The following is a 22,208-nucleotide window of genomic DNA, read 5'->3' on the forward strand; positions in this document are numbered from 1 at the left end:
ACAAGTTCACCCACCAATATGAAAGATTAAACTAACCCCAGCAGACATTCTGTGTTTACATCAACTATAATCTAAACAATCCAGCGAGACCAATTCCAGACACCATGACTGTTAAGATGTCAACCACAAGGAAAGGCAATTCCAAAGCCAATGTTGTACTGAACGAGTTCAATGAATAATAGTGAACTGAATGTCGTGTATTCTTGCCTTTGTGAATGCGCTCATTTTGGTGTCTGTGAACGATTTTTGAATGACAGTTCACTTTTGTTCAAGAGTGCCAGTTTTCGTTCAGAAAACCGGGTTAAAACATGGCAAATGAGCCTTCATGTGTACTGTAGGGGGACAAAGACCTGCATTTGACAACCCAAGCTATGGAGCCTCATTCGGCCGCATACGTCATCATGCACGATGGTGGCTTGGAAGGGGGGGGGAAAGAGCTTGTACATGGCAGTAAATTTAAGGCAAGGATCATACCCTGCTGCTTGTCCTCCCTATCTTTAACTAAAACATATTTAATATTCTACACTTTAAAAATCGCTGGTTGAGATTTGAATTTTAGGTGTGAGTAATGTATCTCACTAATCACAGTAACGTACCCACATTATTAAGCTAATTGTTGCTTGTATCTGCAGAGATGCAAGCCTATTCAAGCCGATTTAGAGTTAGAGAAGGGATACACCCTGGACTCGTCACCAGGCAAGCACAGGAAAATTAAATCCATTGGTAATGACTAAATAATTAATGCATTTTATAACACTGTTGAAAATCGCTGTCAAATAGTACTATAAAAAGTTACAATACTTCAGTTGAAACAGATTCATCCTAATAATTTGTTGCCGTATTGGCCAAACTGTCCAATCCAACAAAAGAAGTCACTGATAGGTGACACTTTGCCACCTCTCTGCTTTGTTTGTGCGCACCTTGCCTGTAAGCTGAAGTGTAGCAGAACACCTTGGTCCACCTGGCAGTGCCCAGTCTGCCGACCACCAACAGCATATTGGTTGGCAAACCAGCATGAGACGGAACAGTCTGTTCTGACCTGCCTCTCACTTTGGCATGGTATCGTCAACAATCTTTCTCGTTCCCTCTGAGGCTGCTTATGTTGCTACTGATAATTCTCCAGTGGAGACTCTCCACTCCCACGTACGTACAAGTAACACTTGGTCACTTAATGTGTTTGTGTGTGTGAGTGATTGTGTGTGCACATGCGAGCAAGCAAGTGAGTGCTAGCAAGAACCCTTTCTAGCAAGTGTTTTTGAGGGATGAAATCAGTCATCAATGTATGCCAGTAGTCCAGTCTCCAAGCTCAGTTCACCATCTCACACATTTACACTATTTGATAAGTAAAGAGTAAAATGCAGTAATTTCAAAAAACATTTCAATATTGAGGTGATCTGAATAGTGTACTAGTGTTAGCCTAATGTACTGGGCCCAAAAGGATGCACCAGAACACAGAAATATGCTGCATCCAATTTATATTCTTCTTCCTTTTTTGTATTATTTTATTCCATCCATCCATCCATCTTCTTGACTGCTTACTCCTCACAAGGGTCGCGGGTGGTGCTGGAGCCTAACTCAGCTGGCTTTGGGCAGTAGGCGGGGTACACCCTGAACTGGTCGCCAGCCAATCGCAGGGCATACAGAGACGAACAACCATCCACACTCACAAGCACACCTAGGGACAATTCGGAGCACCCAATTAACCTGCCATGCATGTCTTTGGAATGTGGGAGGAGACCGGAGTGCCCGGAGAAGACCCACTCAGGCACGGGGAGAACATGCAAACTCCACCCAGGAAGCCCGGAGCCTGGACTCAAACCCAAGTCCTCAGTAACTGGGAGGCGGACGCACTAACGTATTATTTCATTATTATCTTTAAACACATTTGTAGATGTTTCTGGCATTCTGTCAAATTATTGACTTTTTTTAATTTTATGGATATATGAGAATTTTCTGCCTCTCTTCTTTCCTTTTTGGAGAATTTTATGGTTATATTTGACGTTTTTTTTTCTGCCTTCTTTTGTTATCAATTTTCTGACATTTTTGGCAATTTTGTCGACATTTCATGGTAAATTTCAGTATTTCTTTTGTTTTTGGACATTTTATAGTAACTTTTTGAACATTTTCTTTTCTGCCTTTTTTTTTTTTTTTGACAATTTCATGGTCAATTTATGGCAATTTCCTCTTCCTTTTTGAACATTTTATGGTCAAATTTTGGACATTTCCCGGCAGTTTTTAAAACATTTTCATCTAATGTCTTTTTTTTCCCGTCAACTTAAAATATTGGACTCTGACATTTTTTTTTTTTAACATTTAATTATTTATTTTCTCTTTAATCATTAATACATCCATGCATCCATTTTCTGAATCGCTTGCTCCTCACAAGGGTCGTGGGGGGTGCTGGAGCCTATCCCAGCCAGCTATGGGCAGCAGGCGGGGTACACCCTGAACTGTTTGCTAGCCAATCGCAGGGCACACTCATTAATTCATGTCAAGAATATTTTATCTGAAAAATAAAAATAAATGTGTAAAAATAAGAATTACTCTTAAATTTATTTAGAGATGCACAGGGAGCCACTAGAGAAGGAATAAAGAGCCATAAGTGGTCCAAGAGCCGCAGGTTGCAGACCAGGGTTATTATAGTTTTGGAATTTTCATTATGGTTCGTTTTTAGTTTTGTTCTTTAAAATTGAATTAGTTCTAAGGTGGTTCTGTTAGTTTTGATTAGTTTTAGTTATTCAAAAAAATGCTTGTTCAGTATAAGTATTAGTTTTCATTTTTTGTGTATTACCTGTATGCAATATTTAATAAACACCATGGTAAAATGAAAAAAGTAATGTATTTCTTACCTAGCGTTACATTTCGACTGAGTTAAATGAAAAATCAGGCGAGACAAGCCATTGGAGCCAAAAGTCAAGAAGGAATTGTCGCCTAGGAGCGACGTCATCTGAAGGTGCTTTTCTATTGGCTGCTGCTTGATGACACTTCTGTGTCACACTTTCAAATGTCCTTATTCCGGTTAAATCATCCCCAAAGATTCATTCATTAAATTAATTACCAGAGATTAAAACAAAGAACATTTTCTCTATAGTTATAGTTAGTTTTAGTTAGTTTTGTAGACGTAAAATGTAGTTTCAGTTAGTTTTCATTCTTTAAGAAGCATTTTCATTTTTATTTTATTTCGTTAATGAATTTTTTTTATTTTTTTTTATTTTAGTCTTAGTCTTTTCATTAGATTTGTTAGCTAAAATAACCTTGTTGCAGACCCCCTTGTTTCCAATCTTGTAACTATCACAATACTAACCAATGTGGGTTGGGATTATTGTTATTAGTATTATTAACTATATTATCAGTAGCGGTCCCGTCGCCATGGGCGGGCCTTGGGGGTCCGTGCCCGCCCTGTCAGTCAGCCGTGCCCGCCCTAGCAAGATGACTCACCAACTATTCGTCCTATCAGTCACGTAAACTTGCGCCTTCTGGTTCAAGTAAAGCATGGCGTGCCAGCCAACCACATACCTCCTTTAAAGTTTGGCTTTGATTGACAACTAAGGCTAGCCAATTACAATCCGGATCACGAGGGCTGGGGTGGGGTGGGGGGGATGATGCGTGCTCTGCAGACGTGCCTTAGCCAAATCTACTTCCGGGTAGATAGTGCGCATTTGCCGGCTGGCGCTGGCATAAAGACTGAGCAGTGAGCACGTCGTGCGGCTTTAATGGGAGCCACCAAACGCCAAACCTTGATCCAGGATGACACAGTTGACATCCTTGGGAATCCTGAGTCCACTGGTTACGTTTACAAGTGAGTGTCAAACTTTTATTTTAATTTGTCAAGCCACACAGCACGGATGAATTGTAGCAATACACAGTATGCGGTTAAAAGACCCAAGCAGTCACACATACACAACAACAACTAAGGAGCATAAAATTATTTATCACTAAAGCAGTTGCAGTACATTGCGAGTTGAATTCTCTTTTTTTTATTGCCAAGTTTGTTCATGTTGATGACTGTCACTAAGTTCTAATTTAAAAAAAACAGCACTTTACACATCCTTTTGGATTGATATTCTGCTTAGTTTTTTTACTGAACCCATATGTTTCTGTATATCATCGACATAACTCAGCCTTATTTCTAAATCACTTTAAAACATCAATTGCTGCATACAAAGTGCTGTGCATGGAATAGAAATTAGTCTTTTAGTAGACACAAGTGAAATAAAATAACACAAAATAAAATTAATTAGAGTAAATATAAGTATACACGCAAATAAAATTAATACTAAAAAAGAAATCTGTATAAGTATAGAAATAAAATAACACAAAATACAGAAGGCACCATAAAAAAAGTAAAATGATGTGAAGTCTCATGCTGAGTCAAAGATCAAAGAATAGAGATGTCTGGCAAAAATGATATCCATATCGTACAGCCCTATTCCAACATGCAAATGAAGGCAACTGCTAGCCAATTCCAGATAGAAGGGGCTGGGTTGCAGTCATTCATTCGGACATAGTTGTTTATAGAAGTGAAGAGTGGATTTGTTTCAAATGAACTTTTGAGTTGAATAAATGCAAAATGAACTACACATTTTTTTCAGTTTGTCTTTTAGATTTCAGATTTCCGCTTTTAAGTGACAGAAAATATTTCTGAGCACTTTTGCAGTTGTCACAATGCCGCTGTTCAACCTGATGAACATTAGATTTAGGTTGATGAAGTGTGCCCCCCCCAAAAAAGGTAATGCCCCCCCCACAATTTCTTTCTGGTGACGGGTCTGATCAGTAGGCTAATATAGGGGTAAGACGCAGAGTTATCAATGTGTATCAAACAGCGCCGTTGTTTACAGTGTTGGTGTCCGGTGGGGCTTGCTGCACATGTTCAGAGACAAACATACACATACACTGACACACACCCTCATGTAGTTGCATGCACGTCTCCGATAGACTCACACAAACACAAGGCAGAGGGTGAACAGAGCACGTTCCCCTGCCACGCTGGTTGTAGACAAGGGGAGGGAGGAGCGGAGGACATGAAGGCGTTTGACAGGGTGGGGGGAGCAGGTGGACGGTGACAACAAAACATCAAGCGTGCCAAGCAAGCTGCAATCACTGGCAAGCTCCAGAGTCCACGGCCACACTAATATGATTTCACGTTATATAACAGAAGCTGGCACATGGTATTCTCAACTCAACGCTGCGGCTTGGGAAAAATCACTTTTTAACCATTTGACAACACTGTTGTCTTACATTTGTTTATCAGGAAAAACAAAACATTTTTCAAATTCATCCTTCGCAAGTTAGGACTGTTTTGCTAACTACACATAGAAGAGCAAAGCAGACATTAAATTCATTAAAATTAGTCATGACTTTTTAATATCTCTTTAAACTTTAAAATGGGTAAATATGATCAAAACAGTGGTGGTTAATTAAACCCTTTAAATCCTAACTGACACATTGCTAAGTTACCAGTGAAACCCCTGTACTGCTAACACTGTACTCCACAGTAAAATGTATTGCATTGCATAAGGTTTAATTATTATATAGGTGTTTTTACCTTTTCCATACATATATGCTCCCTCAAGTGCCCCAAAACAGTACTTTGCTGCCCAGGTAACAACGGTGCCCTCTGAGACATTTCAGTACAAATGTTATCAAGTAAACTTGACAAGACATGACCCTCCACCATCTAACGAGAGTACAATTCTTGGAGAACACTTCACCAGTCCTGTCATTGATCATGAATATTTTACTTTTAAACACTAGAATGAACATCTAGAGTAGCTATATATTTGGCATCTGTACATTATGCCAATACAACAATAACCCAAAGCATGACGGAATTCCCCGTTTTGTTGGGTTTTCTCTGTCTCTAGTAAGAGCAATACAGTACATTATAGTAAGAGCAGTTGTAGTGTAGCCGATGTGGAGGATTAAGCCTGGTTATATAACCAGTGACCTGCTAGTGCGGGCCTTGCTAGCTCCTGGCACACTGGCGTACAGCGGCTTAAGAGAGCGGCTTACCTCTGCGAATGACTCACTTTCTTAACATTAACCTGACACCATTTTCCAGAAAATACATAACACAGCATCAGTCTTTAGAACGTAACTTTTATGAATTTCCAGCATATATTTGCTGACCTCTGCAGCTGTCAGACGCAACAAACAACCTATGAGTGTAATCGCGTGACTGCTTGTTAACCAACTTGTGCCGGATTTGAGCCCGAGAAGCAATCATTCACAAAATGTTAACGTGACTCATTGACAGAATTGATATTTAGATATTTACGTGACATAACAATAAAAGTAGCGGGCACCGTGCCTGTCTTACCTTGGCTTGGTTAATGAGGAGCCCTACGAATGCTGAGACAAGCGCCGAGCCTGACATGCTGCCTTTTCTCCTCATATCTTGCTTAAGAAAGGGGAACGCGGCTGCCGGCGGCTCCTCGGGAACGGTCACCGTGTATGTCTGTCTCATGCTCGGCATGCTGAAGGAAGAATGGAGCCGACAAGTGCCGGTGGTCTAGAACGCGCTTCTGCTGGCTAACTGCCGTGTTCTGTTACTGCGTCGTGCGTGACACGCTCGCTGTATGTCATTCATTAAAACAGCAAAAAGCCGAATATAAATATCCTCTCAACCTCCTCTTATTGTGAATTTACAAGGAGAGGATAAAAAAGTACAAGTAATAGAAATAATCAACCCCCCCTAAACAGACTGCTATCTAAAAACGAATCTCATTCCGTTTGACAGCTCGCTCGATCCACCCCTTTAACGTCCACTAAACACGGACCGCCTACCACAGACGTCAGCGCCCGCCTCCGGCCAAGCCGTCTACGTCAGAGACCAGCTTCCCCCACACTGATGTAAAGATTTCAGCAGGGGTTCTTCAGGCTCAGGGTATGCATTGATAATGACAGACACCTACACTGAACCAACCCGGAGCAAGATGACTCATTGCTACCAAATTACACTCAAAAAATATCTATCTAAGTGACCCTCTAGAATCTATATCTTTTACACACTACTCAAACACTCTTGTACACTGATGAAATGAGCATAGCAGAAACGATTCTAAACAGTATATTCTGTAGAGTAAATTTGACTATTTGGAGCGGGACCTAATAGACTCAGTTTTCGAGTAGGCTAATATTTACACCTGGAAGAGAGTAAAATAAAGAATTGAAAAAAATAAATAAATGAAATTCACTCAAGGGTTGAGGAACAAACTCACAATCTTCAGCTTGGGAGACTGTCACACAACCACCTGAGCTATGTCGTTTCTACTGCTTGCTTATCTCCAAGAGGAGACCAAAAACGGTCTTGGAGTTAGGAAGATTCCAGCTGACACGAGCGAGATACTAACACACAGAAGGAGCTGAGTGGCTCAGGGAGTTGATTGGCTGTCTCCCAAGCTGAAGGTTGTGAGATGGTTTTCGGCTTCCAATAGTAAAAATCTGCATGTAATTGACAGCCATTGAAATGCATTGGGGAAAAAAACAAAACATTTATTTTTAACTAAAAAAAATCTTTCACAAAATGCTGAAAAAAATTTCAATTTACATTTTAGATGAAAATCATAGAGAAACATGGGGAAAGAAAAACCTTAAAAAAAAAAGTAATACCCCCCCCCCCCCCCCCCCCCCCCCCTTAAACTGCGAATATGTAATTCTGCAACGACGGTCAACTGCACATGTCGCATATGGGTTTAAAAAAAAAAAAAAAAACTGGAAATGACTTGCGGTGTAAATATAGTCTATGACTATGGTTTGGTGTGTTGCAGCAACTTTCAGGACTGCCATAATACACTAAAACAGAGGTGAACCTGCATTATCCGCAACAGATACAGTATTATGTCGTGTCTCTTTGTGCAGAATCTACTGGCCTAGTATACAGGCTACTTTCAGTTTCCAGATTAATATGGCTTTTATCTAAAGCAGTGTAAATGGGAGATGGACAGATTACATGACTTTACTACGCCACAATGTTTAGAGCATGACATCAACTAGTTGCGAATCACGTGTTTATGGCTTGAGGTTGGGGAGCAACAGCTGAGTGTGCTGAATGAAATTAGACACTTAAACTCAGGGATCGGGAACCCTGGTCCTCGATAGCCACTGTCCTGGCCGTTTGCTAAGACTCCCTCCACTAACACACCTGATTTGATGAACAGGAACATTATCAGGCTTCTACAGAGCTTGCTGATGAGCTGATCATTTGAGTCAGCTGTGTTGGATGAGGGAAACATCTAAGGGAATACAGAGCTCCCCTAGATGATGAAATGTGTGACGCCGGACAGCAGTAATATTTCATTATCTATGTTCAGGACATGTGACTATAGGGAATACTGTAATGTTGCTGTTGTGACTTAAAATAACAAAATGAAGTTTTAATACACCCTTGTATATTCAAGGCAATTTTCAGAAGTGATACTGTGTTTACACAGCTAATTTGGACACGGTGTTTGTATTTTTCTATGTTGTGATATGGTCAAATGACAAACAAGTCTGACTTTCAACTGACTGAGCCAAGAGATCTTGGCACTAAGCTGTCAATAACAAGGGTCAATCTTTATCCTTCAGCTTCATATACAAGGAAAAAACTATCAGATCAATGAATAAATCCAACATTACAATTACTGGACAATTGTGATTTCTATACGCTGATAAGAAAAAAATAAAATAAAAAAAAAAATAAAAAAAAAGGAAATCCAGACACACATCCATTGTTGTCACATGTTGTAAAACAATAATAATAATAATAATAATAATAATAATAATAATAATAATAATAATAAAAAGTCCTTATTTGAAAGGAAGCACCTTTTCATCCCTCCCAGACCTGATGACTTAAACCACAAAAGTTAAAGAAAATATTATAATAGTTAAGACTTAAGAGCTGCTTCGGAGATTCCACTTTTCACGTGTCACTTGCTGAGAAATGAAGCTGAAAAAAGATGAGTGCTCTTCCTAAAGTACACAGATATATGTCAAGCAAACTGAATTTGTGTTGAGAAGAACTGAATTTGCATTTGGAAAACTGAATGTGAAAACGCACAGAATTTTAACATTCAGTGAGGATCAAACAGTTTCAGTGAAACGAAAACACATTTCATAATTTTAAATTCAGTTTAAAGGATATTGGACTTGAGCTGCAAATTAATCAGTTAAAATTGAAATTGAACAATTCAGACTGAGTTTTTCAAAGTGATTCCAATTCCATGGTGGCACATACAGTATTTCAGATCTTAAATTTCAAAGTAATTTTCAGAAGAGAACACATGCAGTGTTCCCAACAGGAATCTCAAGTTTCAATCTCTGTGTACACAACAAATAGGCATGGACTCAATATGTAGGAGGCTAGAATCTGGTCATGGGGACTCCAATGTAAAATGGGAGCTAATGTAGCATAGCTTCTAAACGGTCAGCATGCTTATGATGAAAAGCTGAACAGACATCTTAACAAATAGGTCTTGAGTGAGAGTCTCTGCAATTTGATCTTGGAGGATTGAGACGTCCAGTACTGAGTGATAGCTTCGTATTTTTTCAACTGGATAGGAAAACAACAGGAACGCTAGACAGCCGTCTTTTAAAAGACAAAACATGTTGTAAGGTGCAACTGGAAATCCACTGATGAATATGTACTGACAATGGACCTTGGATCAACATTCCTACGCAAGGATTAAATGCTGACAAATGCTGTTCAAACACTCGTGTGAGTTCAAGGGAACGTGTGGGAGGCTCCCAGGACAGAATGAAGTCTTCTGCGTAACTCTTCAGGAACAGAATGATGTCTTCAGTACAAATTGTGGAGCCTTAATAGTAATACAGTATCATGATATTATATTTTTATTTTCTGTTGTAATCAATCATAAACCACAAAAAAATCTAGTTTTTGCAACACTTCTATTCTGATTTTAAACTCACATTTTAAAAAATAATGACTGACAACTTATAAGGTCAATTTAAAGAACCCCGGCGAGTGATGCCAAAAGAGCGAGCCAGATTTAGCATGAGCAGCTAACAAGAGCGACTAGCAGGAGTTAGTCGGAGCCATAGGCCGGAGTGGTTAACAAACGCGGTTAGCGGGAGAAGCTAGTAAAAACAAAAAGCTAGTAAAACATGATTAATGCGATTTTTTTGTGATTAATCAATGAGTTAACACTTTCATTTTGACAGCACCAATAATTAGTGATTAGTAGACCTACGATTATATATAAAAAATTATGTTTATGTGATAGAACATATTGTTTTACATATTATTAAAATCAAGAGTGGGTTTTTGATGTGCATAATTAGTTAACCATTAGATGGTGCCAAAGAGCACTGTCTGTCACGAGCAGGTGTGGTGGAGGACCCAAGTGCAGGTAAGCAAGCGAAGAGGCAGAGCAATGAAGTCCAAAAAAGGGATTTTAATAAAAAAAATAAATAAATGAGGAGACAAAATGAGGTAGATGGCTGGGATTCAAAAACAACAAAGTCCAGAAAAGGAAAACGAGATGAGACGAGACGAGACAAGACGAGACGAGACAAGACAAGGCGGCACAATGGCAGAATGGACGTGGGGAAACAACAACAATGGACCAACAAAACCTGAACTGAAAACAGCTCACGACTGTAAATACACACCAACTAATTACATAACAAGGGACACCTGGACAAGGCACATATGGCTCGGGACACCGATTGGTTGACACAACGAGACACAGCTGGGCAAGACACAAGTGGCAAGGGATGCTGATTGGTTGACACATGAGGAAGGGCAGGCAAACACAGGTGGACATGACAATGCTTGACAAGACTAGGGAGGCACACAAGGACAACAAAACAAAACAGATCATGGCTGAAAAACAAACAAACAAACAAAACCTACTCAAAACTAGAACCCTGACAAAAGCAAAAAAAAAACCAAACCAAACCAAAACCCCACCCACACCATGACACTGTCCCTTTAAAGCAAGCACAGTCAAACTTCCAAAGCTGAATATTATGCTTCAAAATATCAAACACTTGGACAGTGAACCATCATCAATCTTCTGCCTACATTTTTTTGGGTTATTTTTATGTCACAGATGTACAAGAAGAAAAGTTCGATCACCAGACTGTGTCCTGACTACTGAATAACCATACTGTATCAGAATCACAACACACAGTCAGCGAACTTAGTGAAGCATTATGGAAACAGCTGATTACCTGATTCTGAGAAAGCTTGAAACATAGTGGATGATCATATGCCCATTACTTTAAACATAGAAAAAATGAATGGTGCGCCACAAATGGCCCCCGGGCTATAGTTTGAACACCCATGTACAAGAGCATGCTGATTTGTTTACAATTATTTTGGTAATACATATTTCGTTTCAAGATATTAGAACAATTCTGCTTACCAATTTACAATTTGTTGTTCAAGTTGTTCTAATTTAAAAAAAAACAAAAAAAAAACTTTTTCATGGAAAATATTGAGTATGAGGATTCTTTCTTTACATTATATTGTAAGCTGGTCCTCCCGTACTTCACATACTGTGTTGAGGTGTGGGATAACACCAGTGTACAATAGAGCCATTAATCATATTACAAAAACGTGCTTTTCGTATCATACTCAACTCAACTCAAGTTTATTTATATAGCGCTTTCAAACAGCCTGAACTGTCACAAAGTGCTTTACAGAGCACAGAAAAAAACAAACAATGTTTTATGTTATAACATTAACACCAATACAATCACAACAAATCAACATTCTTCCATCCCTACATACGCTTTGATGTTTGAAGCGGTTTTTAGATGAGAGGACAGAATCATCTCCTTTCAGCAGTTGATCAGGTTGGATTTCTTGAACATACACACCATCTTTTTATTCAGTCAAAATTACTCAAATTTAAAGATCTAGTTAAATCTAACTTTGATAATCTTAGACAAAGCATTTAATAAATTATTGCCAATTAATTTACAACAGTTATTGAAACTAAAAGAGTTAGTTTATAATTTGAGAGGATATGGAGAATTCATACTACACAAATTCAGAATAAATTGCAAACGTTTTTGTGTGTCAGTATTTGGCGTGAAACTTTAGAATAGTCTGGGTACTCAACATAAGCAATCCGAAAATATTTCCAGATTTAAAATGTTATATAAAAACATGGTTTGGTCACAATATTTTAGCGAGAGGGCCTTGAATTTATAAATACTTGGTGCAAGTATGTCCTCGCTGTTACTACTGTTGATATTGTCTATTACTATAGTTGATATGTATGTTTATGTCTTGTTCTTACTATTATATTCTTGGAATATATAATGTATTACCATTGTTGGTATGAACTATAACCCCGGGTTTTCACCGGATGCGGTTGCGGTGCGGTTGCGGTGCGGTGCGTCTTGACTAGAGGTGGGAATCTTGGGGCACCTCACGATTCGATTGCGATTACGATTCAGAGGCGACGATTCGATTATAAAACGATTATTGATTTCCCCCCAGGCAGCAGAAAAAAAACAATGTATTTTGGCGCTTTTAATGTTTCGTACATTAGTTACAAAAATAGTACAAAAGTCCTCTCAGGCCTAAATAAACTACTATTTCAGTATCAAGTTAACAGTTCAAAACAGTAAATAAAATACTCAAGTCCTCATTCTGTAACAACAGCTTTTAAGTATATTCAGTCTTCAACAGAATAAAACATAGCATTGAGCAAAAATATATTATTTTTATCCACTCAAAAGTGCACTGAGGTATAAATGAAAGACAATGTGAACTACTACTTCAATACAAATGCCTTAAAAAAAAAAGTGCTTTCCTGCTTTTTAAGTTGTGTAAAGATGAACATGTAAACATTAAAGTTTCTCAGAGGTACAAAAAAAAAAAACCCTCAAGTGCTTTTCTGCTTTTTAACTTGTGTAAACATGAACGTGTAAACATTAATGGGATCGTTCGGCTTTTTTAACATGAATCTCAATTTGATCCTCACCTCCCGTGTGTGCGATCAGCGCTGACTTCGGCGTTGGACGAGAGGAAAAGAGTCCAGCAAGCTGGCTGGGGTCTCGGAAATAAAGCGTTTTTCTTCTAAAAACTATTTGTTTTCAAAAGCGTGATACATTTCCACCACAATACTCTTTTCTGAATAAAGTCAGACGCCATTACCGCCAGCCACTACTTTTCTGTTCGTTCGTTCGTATCACTGCGCGGCGCCCTGTAGAACGCTAACCGACGCACTGCAGCCAGCTAGCTGATACTTCCGCCTGAAGTTGTTTGCCTTTTCGGAGCAGGTCTGATCTCACGAAGAGGTGGGTTGGTCAGCTCAGCCATGCTTGTTGTTGTTTTGAATCTCGAGGCGTGAGTTGTGGATGTGTACTCTCGGTCCGTCCCAAAAAGCGTCCCGAAGACCGCGCGCGCTACTGCGTTTCAGTTCCGCGTACTTTTCGCTCGTTTCGCTTCCCTTGGCATATTTATATAATCGGAATTTGGACATTTGTGAATCGTTCTCGATTGTTGCACGGCCGAATCGTGAATAATCTAAGAATCGGAAATTTTGCACACCTCTAGTCTTGACTGCGTGCTCCGGACGGGTCAATTTTTTTGTCAATCCACACCGGCTCCGCACAGCTGCGGTCCGGCAGCTCCGTCGCCGCCCACTTCCCAACGTGTTTCGCGGGACCGCGCGCGCGCGATCATGTGGCATTTCACAACGACAAACATACAGAAAGTCTGCTCAACAGAGAAGCAGAAAGAGAGGTGGACTTCTTTTGATTTAACCTTTTCTTCTTCTTCTGCTATGAGATTCCATGCTGCATCCTTTTTTTGGTTGTCCTTGTAAAGTATATTAATAACGAGAGTCGGGTCAGTGCGGGTCCACTCTTTATTTCTGTCTTCCACGTCCGGCTGCCGCTCAGTACGGCAAGCGAGACGGGCACAACAAGCAATCGCGAACATCAAACTCACAATACATTACAGTCCTTATAAAAAGGATGTGCCGTGTCATATATTATTTTGTGGTTTTCCACCTCCAATATTAAACCTCTCCTCGTCCATGTTCGCTGGTGTCTAAACCGTGAATGAGCACATGGCCCGGCGACGCCCACGTCACGTTTTGCTGAAAAACTTGCGAAATAGGAGCTGGCGAGTGTTTTATTCTGAAAGGTAACCGGAAATTTATTTTGAAACTGCCTCGGTCTTCCTGTCCCGCTCGATGTGTTTTGTGCTAGCTTGCCATTTGCCGGAGGCCTACCGCTGCGGCGTCCGGCAAAAATAGAAAATAGGTCTATCCTTGCGGAAGGCTTGCGGCACGCCGCAGGCCTTCCGCAGTCGACACGCAACGCACCCGCAAGCGGTGTAAACTGCACCATTCGAATGAATGGAATCTAATTGCTTGCGTCGCCGGACCGCACCGCAACCGCACCGCAACCGCACCGCAACCGCAACCGGTGTAAACCCGGGGTAAGAATGTGGTATCTGTTGCCTATGTTAACATCACCATTATTAGCACTTAACAATCCAGTTAATGGTCCATCCATCCATCTTCTACCGCTTATCCGAGGTCGGGTCAAGGGGGCAGCAGCTTTATCAGGGAAACCCAGACTTCCCTCTCCCCAGCCACTTCAACCGGCTCCTCCGGCGGGATCCCAAGGCGTTCCCAGGCCAGCCGAGAGACATAGTCTCTCCAGCGTGTCCTGGGTCGCCTCCCGCCGGTGGGACAGGCCCGGAACACCTCCCCAGGGAGGCGTCCAGGAGGCATCCGAACCAGATGCCCGAGCCACCTCAGCTGGTTCCTCTCAACGCGGAGGAGCAGCGGCTCGACTCTGAGTCCCTCCCGGATGACCGAGCTTCTCACCCTATTTCTAAGGGAGAGCCCGGACACTAGGGGTGTGCTCAAAAAAATCGATACAGCAATATATCGTTGCGGGCCTCATTATCGATACACAGGCATCAGAATCGATATTGCTCGTTAACTTTAAATAAGCAGTTAACGTTTGCCTTTGCAGCTTGCATTGTACCTAAAAAAAACAAAAACCAGCCGTCTTTGAAGTTAATTGCCTTCAATTAATGCAAAAATAGCTCACCAGTGATTGGACACTGTGTCTTGCTAAGAAAAATTAATGCAGAGGAATAATATCAACATTTATTTACTGATAAACTTAACGTGGCATGTGTCTTAATATACCAGTTTTCCTAGATTTTGTTTAAAAAACGAAATAGAATGTGTTACATGAAAAAAATGCTGTTTTTATTTCCCAAATATTTCAAATAAGCACATTTTAGACCTGTAATTTTAATACTTTGATATTTTTACTCATATCGGCTCATGCCTATTAATAAATTTTCCCGGTGTGTCTGTGAAAACTGCTCCTTGCTCTGCAGTGCGTACACATTTAGACCAGGCATGCCGCTTGGTGGTAAACCAGAAGAGCTACAAACAAAAACGTTTTTGTCATCCAGCATAATAAACATATCCTTTAGGTATACATGAGTGTTATTATAAAATGTAAGTAAATGAATGTGAAATATCGGGATACGTATTGCCTTGAAGATAAAGTATTGGGATACATATGTATCGCGATATGTATCGTATAGTGATCCCTGCACCGTGATACATATCGTATCGTGAGGTTGGCGACAATACCCAGCCGTACCGGACACCCTGCGGAGGAAACTCATTTCGGCCGCTTGTGTCCGGGATCTTGTTCTTTCGGTCACGACCCAAAGCTCGTGACCATAGGTGAGGGATGGAACGTAGATCGAGAGCTTTGCCTTTTGGCTCAGTTCTTTCTTCACCACGACGGACCGATACAGAGTCTGCATCACTGCAGACCCTGCACCGATCCGCCTGTCGACCTCCCGCTCCATCCTGCCCTCACTCGTGAACAAGACCCCAAGATACTTGAACTCCTCCACTTGGGGCAGGATCTCATCCCCGACCCGGAGAGGCCACTCCACCCTTTTCCGACTGAGGACTATGGTCTCGGATTTGGAGGTGCTGATCTTCATCCCAACCGCTTCGCACTCGGCTGCGAACCGCTCCAGTGAGAGTTGGTGATCCCGGCTTGATGAAGCCAACAGCACCACATCATCTGCAAAAAGAAGAGATGCAATGCTGAGGCCACCAAACCGGAACCCCTCAATGCCTCGGCTGTGCCTAGAAATTCTGTTCATAAAAATTATGAACAGAATCGGTGACAAAGGGCAACCTTGGCGGAGTCCAACCCTCACTGGAAACGAATCCGACTTACTGCCGGCAATGCGGACCAGACTCTGGCAACGGTCGTACAGGGACCGAACAGCCCGTATCAGGGGGCCCGGTACCCCATACTCCCGAAGTACCCCCCACAGAACTCCCGGGACACGGTCGAACGCCTTCGTCAAATCCACAAAACACATATGGACTGGTTGAGCGAACTCCCACTCACCCTCGAGAATCCTGCTGAGGGTGTAGAGCTGGTCCACTGTTCCACGGCCAGGACGAAAACCACACTGCTCCTCCTGAATCCGAGATTCGACCTCCCGACGGACCCTCCTCTCCAGCACCCCTGAATAGACCTTACCAGAGAGGCTGAGGAGTGTGATCCCTCTATAGTTGATACACACCCTCTGGTCCCCCTTCTTAAAAAGGGGGACTACCACCCCGGTCTGCCAATCCAGAGGCATTGTCCCCGATGTCCACGCGATGTTGTAGAGGCGTGTCAACCATGACAGCCCCACAACATCCAGAGTCTTTAGGAACTCCGGGGGCGGATCTCATCCACCCCCGGGGCCCTGCCACCGAGGAGCTTTCCAACCACCTCAGTGACTTCGACCCCAGACCCCAGAGATAGAAGAGCCCACCTCAGAGTCCCCAGACGTGTCGGTGGAATTGAGGAGGTCTTCGAAGTATTCCCCCCACCGATTCACGACGTCCCGAGTCGAGGTCAGCAGCACCCCATCGCCACTATACACAGTGGTAATGGTGCACTGCTTTCCTCTTCCTCTTTATGGTGAACTAGAATTTCCTCGAAGCCATCCAAGTCGTTTTCCATGGCCTCGCCGAACTTCTCCCATGTCCGAGTTTTTGTCTCAGCAACCGCCGAAGCCGCGTTCCGCTTGGCCAGCCGGTACTCCTCAGGTGCCTCCGGAGTCCCACAGGCCAAAAAGGCCCGATAGGACTCCTTCTTTAGCATGACGGCATCCCTTACCGCTGGTGTCCACCAGCGGGTTCGAGGATTGCCGCCGTGACAGGTACTGACCACTTTACAGCCACAGCTCCGATCGGCCGCCTCATTAATGGAGGCGCGGAACATGGCCCATTCGGACTCAATGTCCCCCGCCTCCCCCGGGACAAGGGAGAAGCTCTGTCAGAGGTGGGAGTTGAAACTTTTTTTGACAGTGGATTCCGCCAGACGTTCCCAGCAGACTCTTACAATACTTTTGGGTCTGCCAGGTCGGACCGGCATCTTCCCCCACCAACTGAGCCAACACACCACCAGGTGCTGATCCTTTGACAGCTCCGCCCCTCTCTTCACCCGAGTGTCCAAAACATGCGACCGCAAATCCGATGACACAACTACAAAGTCGATCATCGAACTACGGCCTAGGGTATCCTGGTGCCAAGTGCACATATGGACACCCTTATGTTTGAACATGGTGTTCGTTATGGACAGTCTGTGACGAGCACAGAAGTCCAATAACAGAACACCGTTCGGGTTCCGATCGGAGGGGCCGTTCCTCCCCATCCCGCCCCTCCAGGTCTCACTGTCATTGCCCACGTGAGTGTTGAAGTCCCCCAGCAAGACGAGGGAGTCCCCAGGGGGAGCGCTCTCCAGCACACCCTCCAAGGACTCCAAAAAGGGTGGGTACTCTGAACTGCTGTTTGGTGCATATGCACAAACAACAGTCAGGACCCGTCCCGCCACCCGAAGGCGGAGGGAGGCTACCCTCTCGTCTACCGGGGTAAACCCCAACGTACAGGTGCCGAGCCGGGGGGCAACAAGTATGCCCACACCTGCTCTGCACCTCTGACCGTGGGCAACTCCAGAGTGGAAGAGAGTCCAACCCCTCTCAAGAGGACTGGTACCAGAGCCCAAGCTGTGTGTGGAGGAGAGTCCGACTATGTCTAGTGGGAACTTCTCTGCCTCACACACCAGCTCGGGCAGTGGCGTGCACAGACATTTTCGGGGGCAAGTGTTCTGGGGGGAAAAAAGGGCACTTTTTGCGCAAATGGAATAATAGTAAATAAATAGACCAATTAATAACCAAACAGCCCAAGGGCCTGAGAATGAATAATACTGACAGTTGTCATTACAAGAAGGCAAGAGGGTATTTCTCAAAGGCAAGTGACAATTCCAAACATCCGGGCAATTCTGATATTTCCACAATGCAACTCAATTCAAATGCTTTGACCACGAGGATGTATTAGACCGCTTTTGAATGTGATTAGTGACTACTAGCCAGTGTTGGGCAGTGAGTTTTTGGAGTGGATATGCTGAAGTGTCACATATGCGAGTGCCTGCAAGGGCGCGAGCAGAAGAAATTTGGGGTATTTTAATTGTTAATGATCCAAAGTCCAATGCTTTTCAATGCATGGATCACAGAGAGCTTCCTTTCACTGTCAGTCTGACTATGTGGTGGTTATCACGTTATCTATTATTGAATTAGCATATAGCGTTTTAAACTAGCTAATTAGGCTAATTTGTGCTCATTTGTTTGTGCTGTATGAGACATATGCTACTTCACAACAAAATGATTATAGGTAAGGAATAGAGGGCAAACAACCAATACAATTTCACTGGATTCATAATAATTTACCTGGCTGTTGGAGGAGCAGGGGAAGGAGATGCGCGCGTGTGTGTTTGTGTCTGTCCCACTGCGACCAACGTTGGTTAGCGGTCACATGACAAAGGGAGCGCGCGAGAGAGAGAGAGAGCTCGGACGGTGTAACCCCACCAACCACACACACGCACATAGATTAATCATGTAGCTTTTCTAAGATTGTGTCAACACTTACCCGTCCTCAGTAAAGTGTTTATTAAGAAGAAGAAGAAAAAAAAAAAAAACTTTCCAAAGGGCACTTTAGGCAGAGGGGCAAGGGTGTCAGCACCACTAGGGGTCTACCTGTGCACACCTATGAGCTCGTGCTCCTTCCCTGCCAGAGAGGTGACATTCCATGTCCCAAGAGCCAGCTTCTGTAGCCGGGGGTCGGTCTGCCAAGGTCTCCTCCCTTGGCTGCCACCCAGCCTACACTGCACCCGACCCCTTTGGCCCCTCGCACCGGTGGTGAGCCCGTGGGAAGGGAGACCCACGTTGCCGCTTCGGGCTGTGCCCAGCCGGGCCCCATGTGCTCAGGCCCGGCCACCAGGCGCTTGCCAACGAGCCCCGCCTCCAGGTCCAGTTAATGGTATGCCATGATAATGGCTATATATTGTGATAAAATTGTTTAAATTGTTAGGGTAACAAGACTGTAACTTGCAGGAAGTAAAAAACAAAAAACAAAAAAAAAAAAAAACAGGAAGTATGTATATTTGTGTTTAAAAGATTAGAGATGGGGGTGAGATTAAATAAATTTTCTTCTCCCCACTCCCTTTCAGGCAAAATAATTATTTCTTCCTCTTTTTCACTCATCTTTTTCTGTTCATATTATGAAACTACAGTATGAATTGTTGCTCCTGTGTTCAACAGTAAGTTGTTGCCTGAAATAAATGAAATATGAATGAATGAATGAATGAATGAATGAAAATAAGTAAATTAATGTTTTATTCAGAAAAAAAACGAAAATAAAAACAAAAACGAAAGTAAAACTAGTTACCTTTGCAACACTGTCAACAGACACGAATCTACTGTATTGGTGAGGAAGAACAGAAGTGTTCACAGTGCAATACTCTCACCAAGTGGTGCTTATAGGTATTGCTGGAACTGATAAATTGTACTGTGTATCATAGAGTAGTACTATCTGCTTGTTGAAATTAAAATGCGTTTGTAATTATTCATTAATTTAATATATTGCTCTTTTTATAGAGTAGTCAGATCCTTTGCTATGTTGCAGTAAGCATTCCGGTGCTTTGCAAATTATTACACATGTGTAGTTATAATCTTTTAGATGGTCAGCATGCTGACACCTCATGACAAGTGATGATGATGTAATGAATTTAAACTGCATGTTTTGTTTACATATTCTGTCTGAAATTGTACATTGAACTCCCCTTTCGGACCTTTGCCGTTGGAGGTTCCCCTCTACTCATATTTTTCTGAAAATAAACACTTTGTATACTCTGTCTCTCCCCCTCCCCACCATCGTTTCCATTATGATTAGATTGCTATTCTTCAGTTGGCAAAAGTTGAGAATGTGCAGTTGCCTTCAAATGTTTGCTATGCAATACATCGCACAGCTGCAACGTTTTTGAGGCCTTATATGTGAACACACCAGTATTAACGTTTCAATTCAGTGTGTGCAAAAAGAGGGTAGTCTTACTGTACATACTCCACTCGTGCTTGGCTCCCACGCTGAAGAATTGTGTAATCTGCTGCTGCTGCTACTGAATCCTTCCTTGGTGGAGCTCCATGAGATGGCCTCCTGAGTGGCAGTGCTCCGTGTTAGGCCTGAGGAGTTAGTGCCATAGGTGCTAGCCACCTCATTGGTCCGAGTGCGATAGCTCCTCGTGGCACTGGAGGAGGAAGACGGTATGGAGGCAGAAGAGGAGGTGGTGTCGTTGAGGCCCAGAGCAGCCAAGTCCTTGGCTAAGTCACTCTGGGATACTGATTTCCGTCGATTGAGCGACATTCTGGAGGCCACCGGTGAGGAGGAGAGGTAGCTGGACTGCACTGAGGGGGAAGAGTAAGAGCTGTACGTTGTGTAAGCAGACCCCCCACTAAGTCCAGAACCTGCATAGTTCTTGGGTGGGGTTCTACTGAGGCTTTCACTGCGCCGGTTGCTGCTACTTCCAAGGATGTCCGTCCGTGGGATGACCCGGCCCCGGCCCGGGTCCAGGGAGGTGCTGTAGTTGCGGCCGCGGCCCGTGGAGCTGCTCAGATAGTTGGAAGAGGTGTAACCTGAGGAAGAGGTCGACGAGGCAGAGGACTTGTAGGAGGACAACCTGTTGCGCTCGCCGTAGGAGCTAAGGCTCGGGGTTAAGGGGGAGCTGTAGGAGTTGTAGTGGCTGCTGTAGGACGGGCCAGCGTAGCGCTTGGCAGTGGAGGAGACTTGGGACATGATGCTGGTGCTGCTGGGTTCTCAGCCACAGGAAAAGAGGGCTTGCGGAAGACTGCATCGACTACAGCAAAGAGACAAAAGGAGTGTTAGTTCATCAGCTCCTCTAAAATAGAAACACTACAGAAAAGAAATAGCCCCCTCAAAAAAAAGTCTACCTTTTTTTTTTATGAACTTATGAAAACGTTTTAGTAAATGACCATATGGACACTTACACACATCGTTGTCATTTGTTAAACAGTCCAAATAAATTTCATTTCAACGGTGCCATTCCAGCAGCACATGTGGACGTTGGGTGAGGGAGCTTGATGTCACTACATAGTGAAGCCCCCCGCCCCTCTCCCGTCACTTTGAAACGTGCCACTGATTTAAGTCTCCCGCGGACTTCCACAGAACAGCCTGGCGTCTTTATGCGACGACATAAGACCAGAGCTCTCTCGCGTTTTTGGGGATTGTTTTCGTGTTGAATTGCACATGCCAAGTTTCTACAGCCCCATTTTAATTTATTGCAATCACCGTGTAAGTGTGACCTCCGCTTTTAAATCACTCCGAAGACACTTTCGCAATTGAAACAAATACGCTCTGATGTAGTCATTAAGATCAGCAATACACGTAATTTGTAATTACTGCAGTTTGAGTAAAGAGGTCACGTGTGATGACGTGTGAAGACACTTTTAGGTTGGGCGGAGACGAGTGCGTCAGACGCAAAGAAACTAAAGACAACGTTAAAACCACCATGGACGTGTCGACTTGATTTGGAATGAATAATAATAATGTCACATTTCACGAGACTTGTTTTTACACTCGATAGATATTATTAGACCACATGTTTTTTGTTTTTTTAATGTTTTTTTTTAAATACCTTAATTGTCCAGTTCATAAAAATGTCTTCAAGCCGAGGTACAAAATATCTCCGTTCCAAGTACTTCGTAGATCATAACAAAAACGTCAACATGAAGATTCAATAAGACTTCCTTAAACAAAATTTACCAAAATGAACCATATTAATTGATATTAACAATTAAACCACTTTGATTCCATTTCTCAACCCCGAATTTACTTGAA

General features: G+C 42.8%; 1 protein-coding gene across 7 annotated transcripts in view; it reads right to left on the minus strand.

The window, feature by feature from the left end:
* Window positions 1–22,208, minus strand: part of usp2a (ubiquitin specific peptidase 2a) — a 57,075-nt gene that overhangs the window by 11,827 nt on the left and 23,040 nt on the right. For 3 of the 7 annotated variants that reach the window (XM_077541099.1, XM_077541094.1, XM_077541097.1), the window contains one exon: window positions 20,418–21,207. In XM_077541099.1, the coding sequence (XP_077397225.1) occupies window positions 20,418–21,146 (729 nt within the window). In that variant the 5' untranslated portion in view covers window positions 21,147–21,207. Of the gene's footprint in view, window positions 1–6,319; window positions 6,784–20,417; window positions 21,208–21,358; window positions 21,695–22,005; window positions 22,198–22,208 lie in introns of those variants that run through there. The other 4 variants (XM_077541101.1, XM_077541100.1, XM_077541096.1 and 1 more) reach the window with 3 other exon arrangements.

This window comes from Festucalex cinctus, chromosome 13, assembly GCF_051991245.1.
Source record: "Festucalex cinctus isolate MCC-2025b chromosome 13, RoL_Fcin_1.0, whole genome shotgun sequence".
Lineage (NCBI taxonomy): Eukaryota > Metazoa > Chordata > Actinopteri > Syngnathiformes > Syngnathidae > Festucalex > Festucalex cinctus.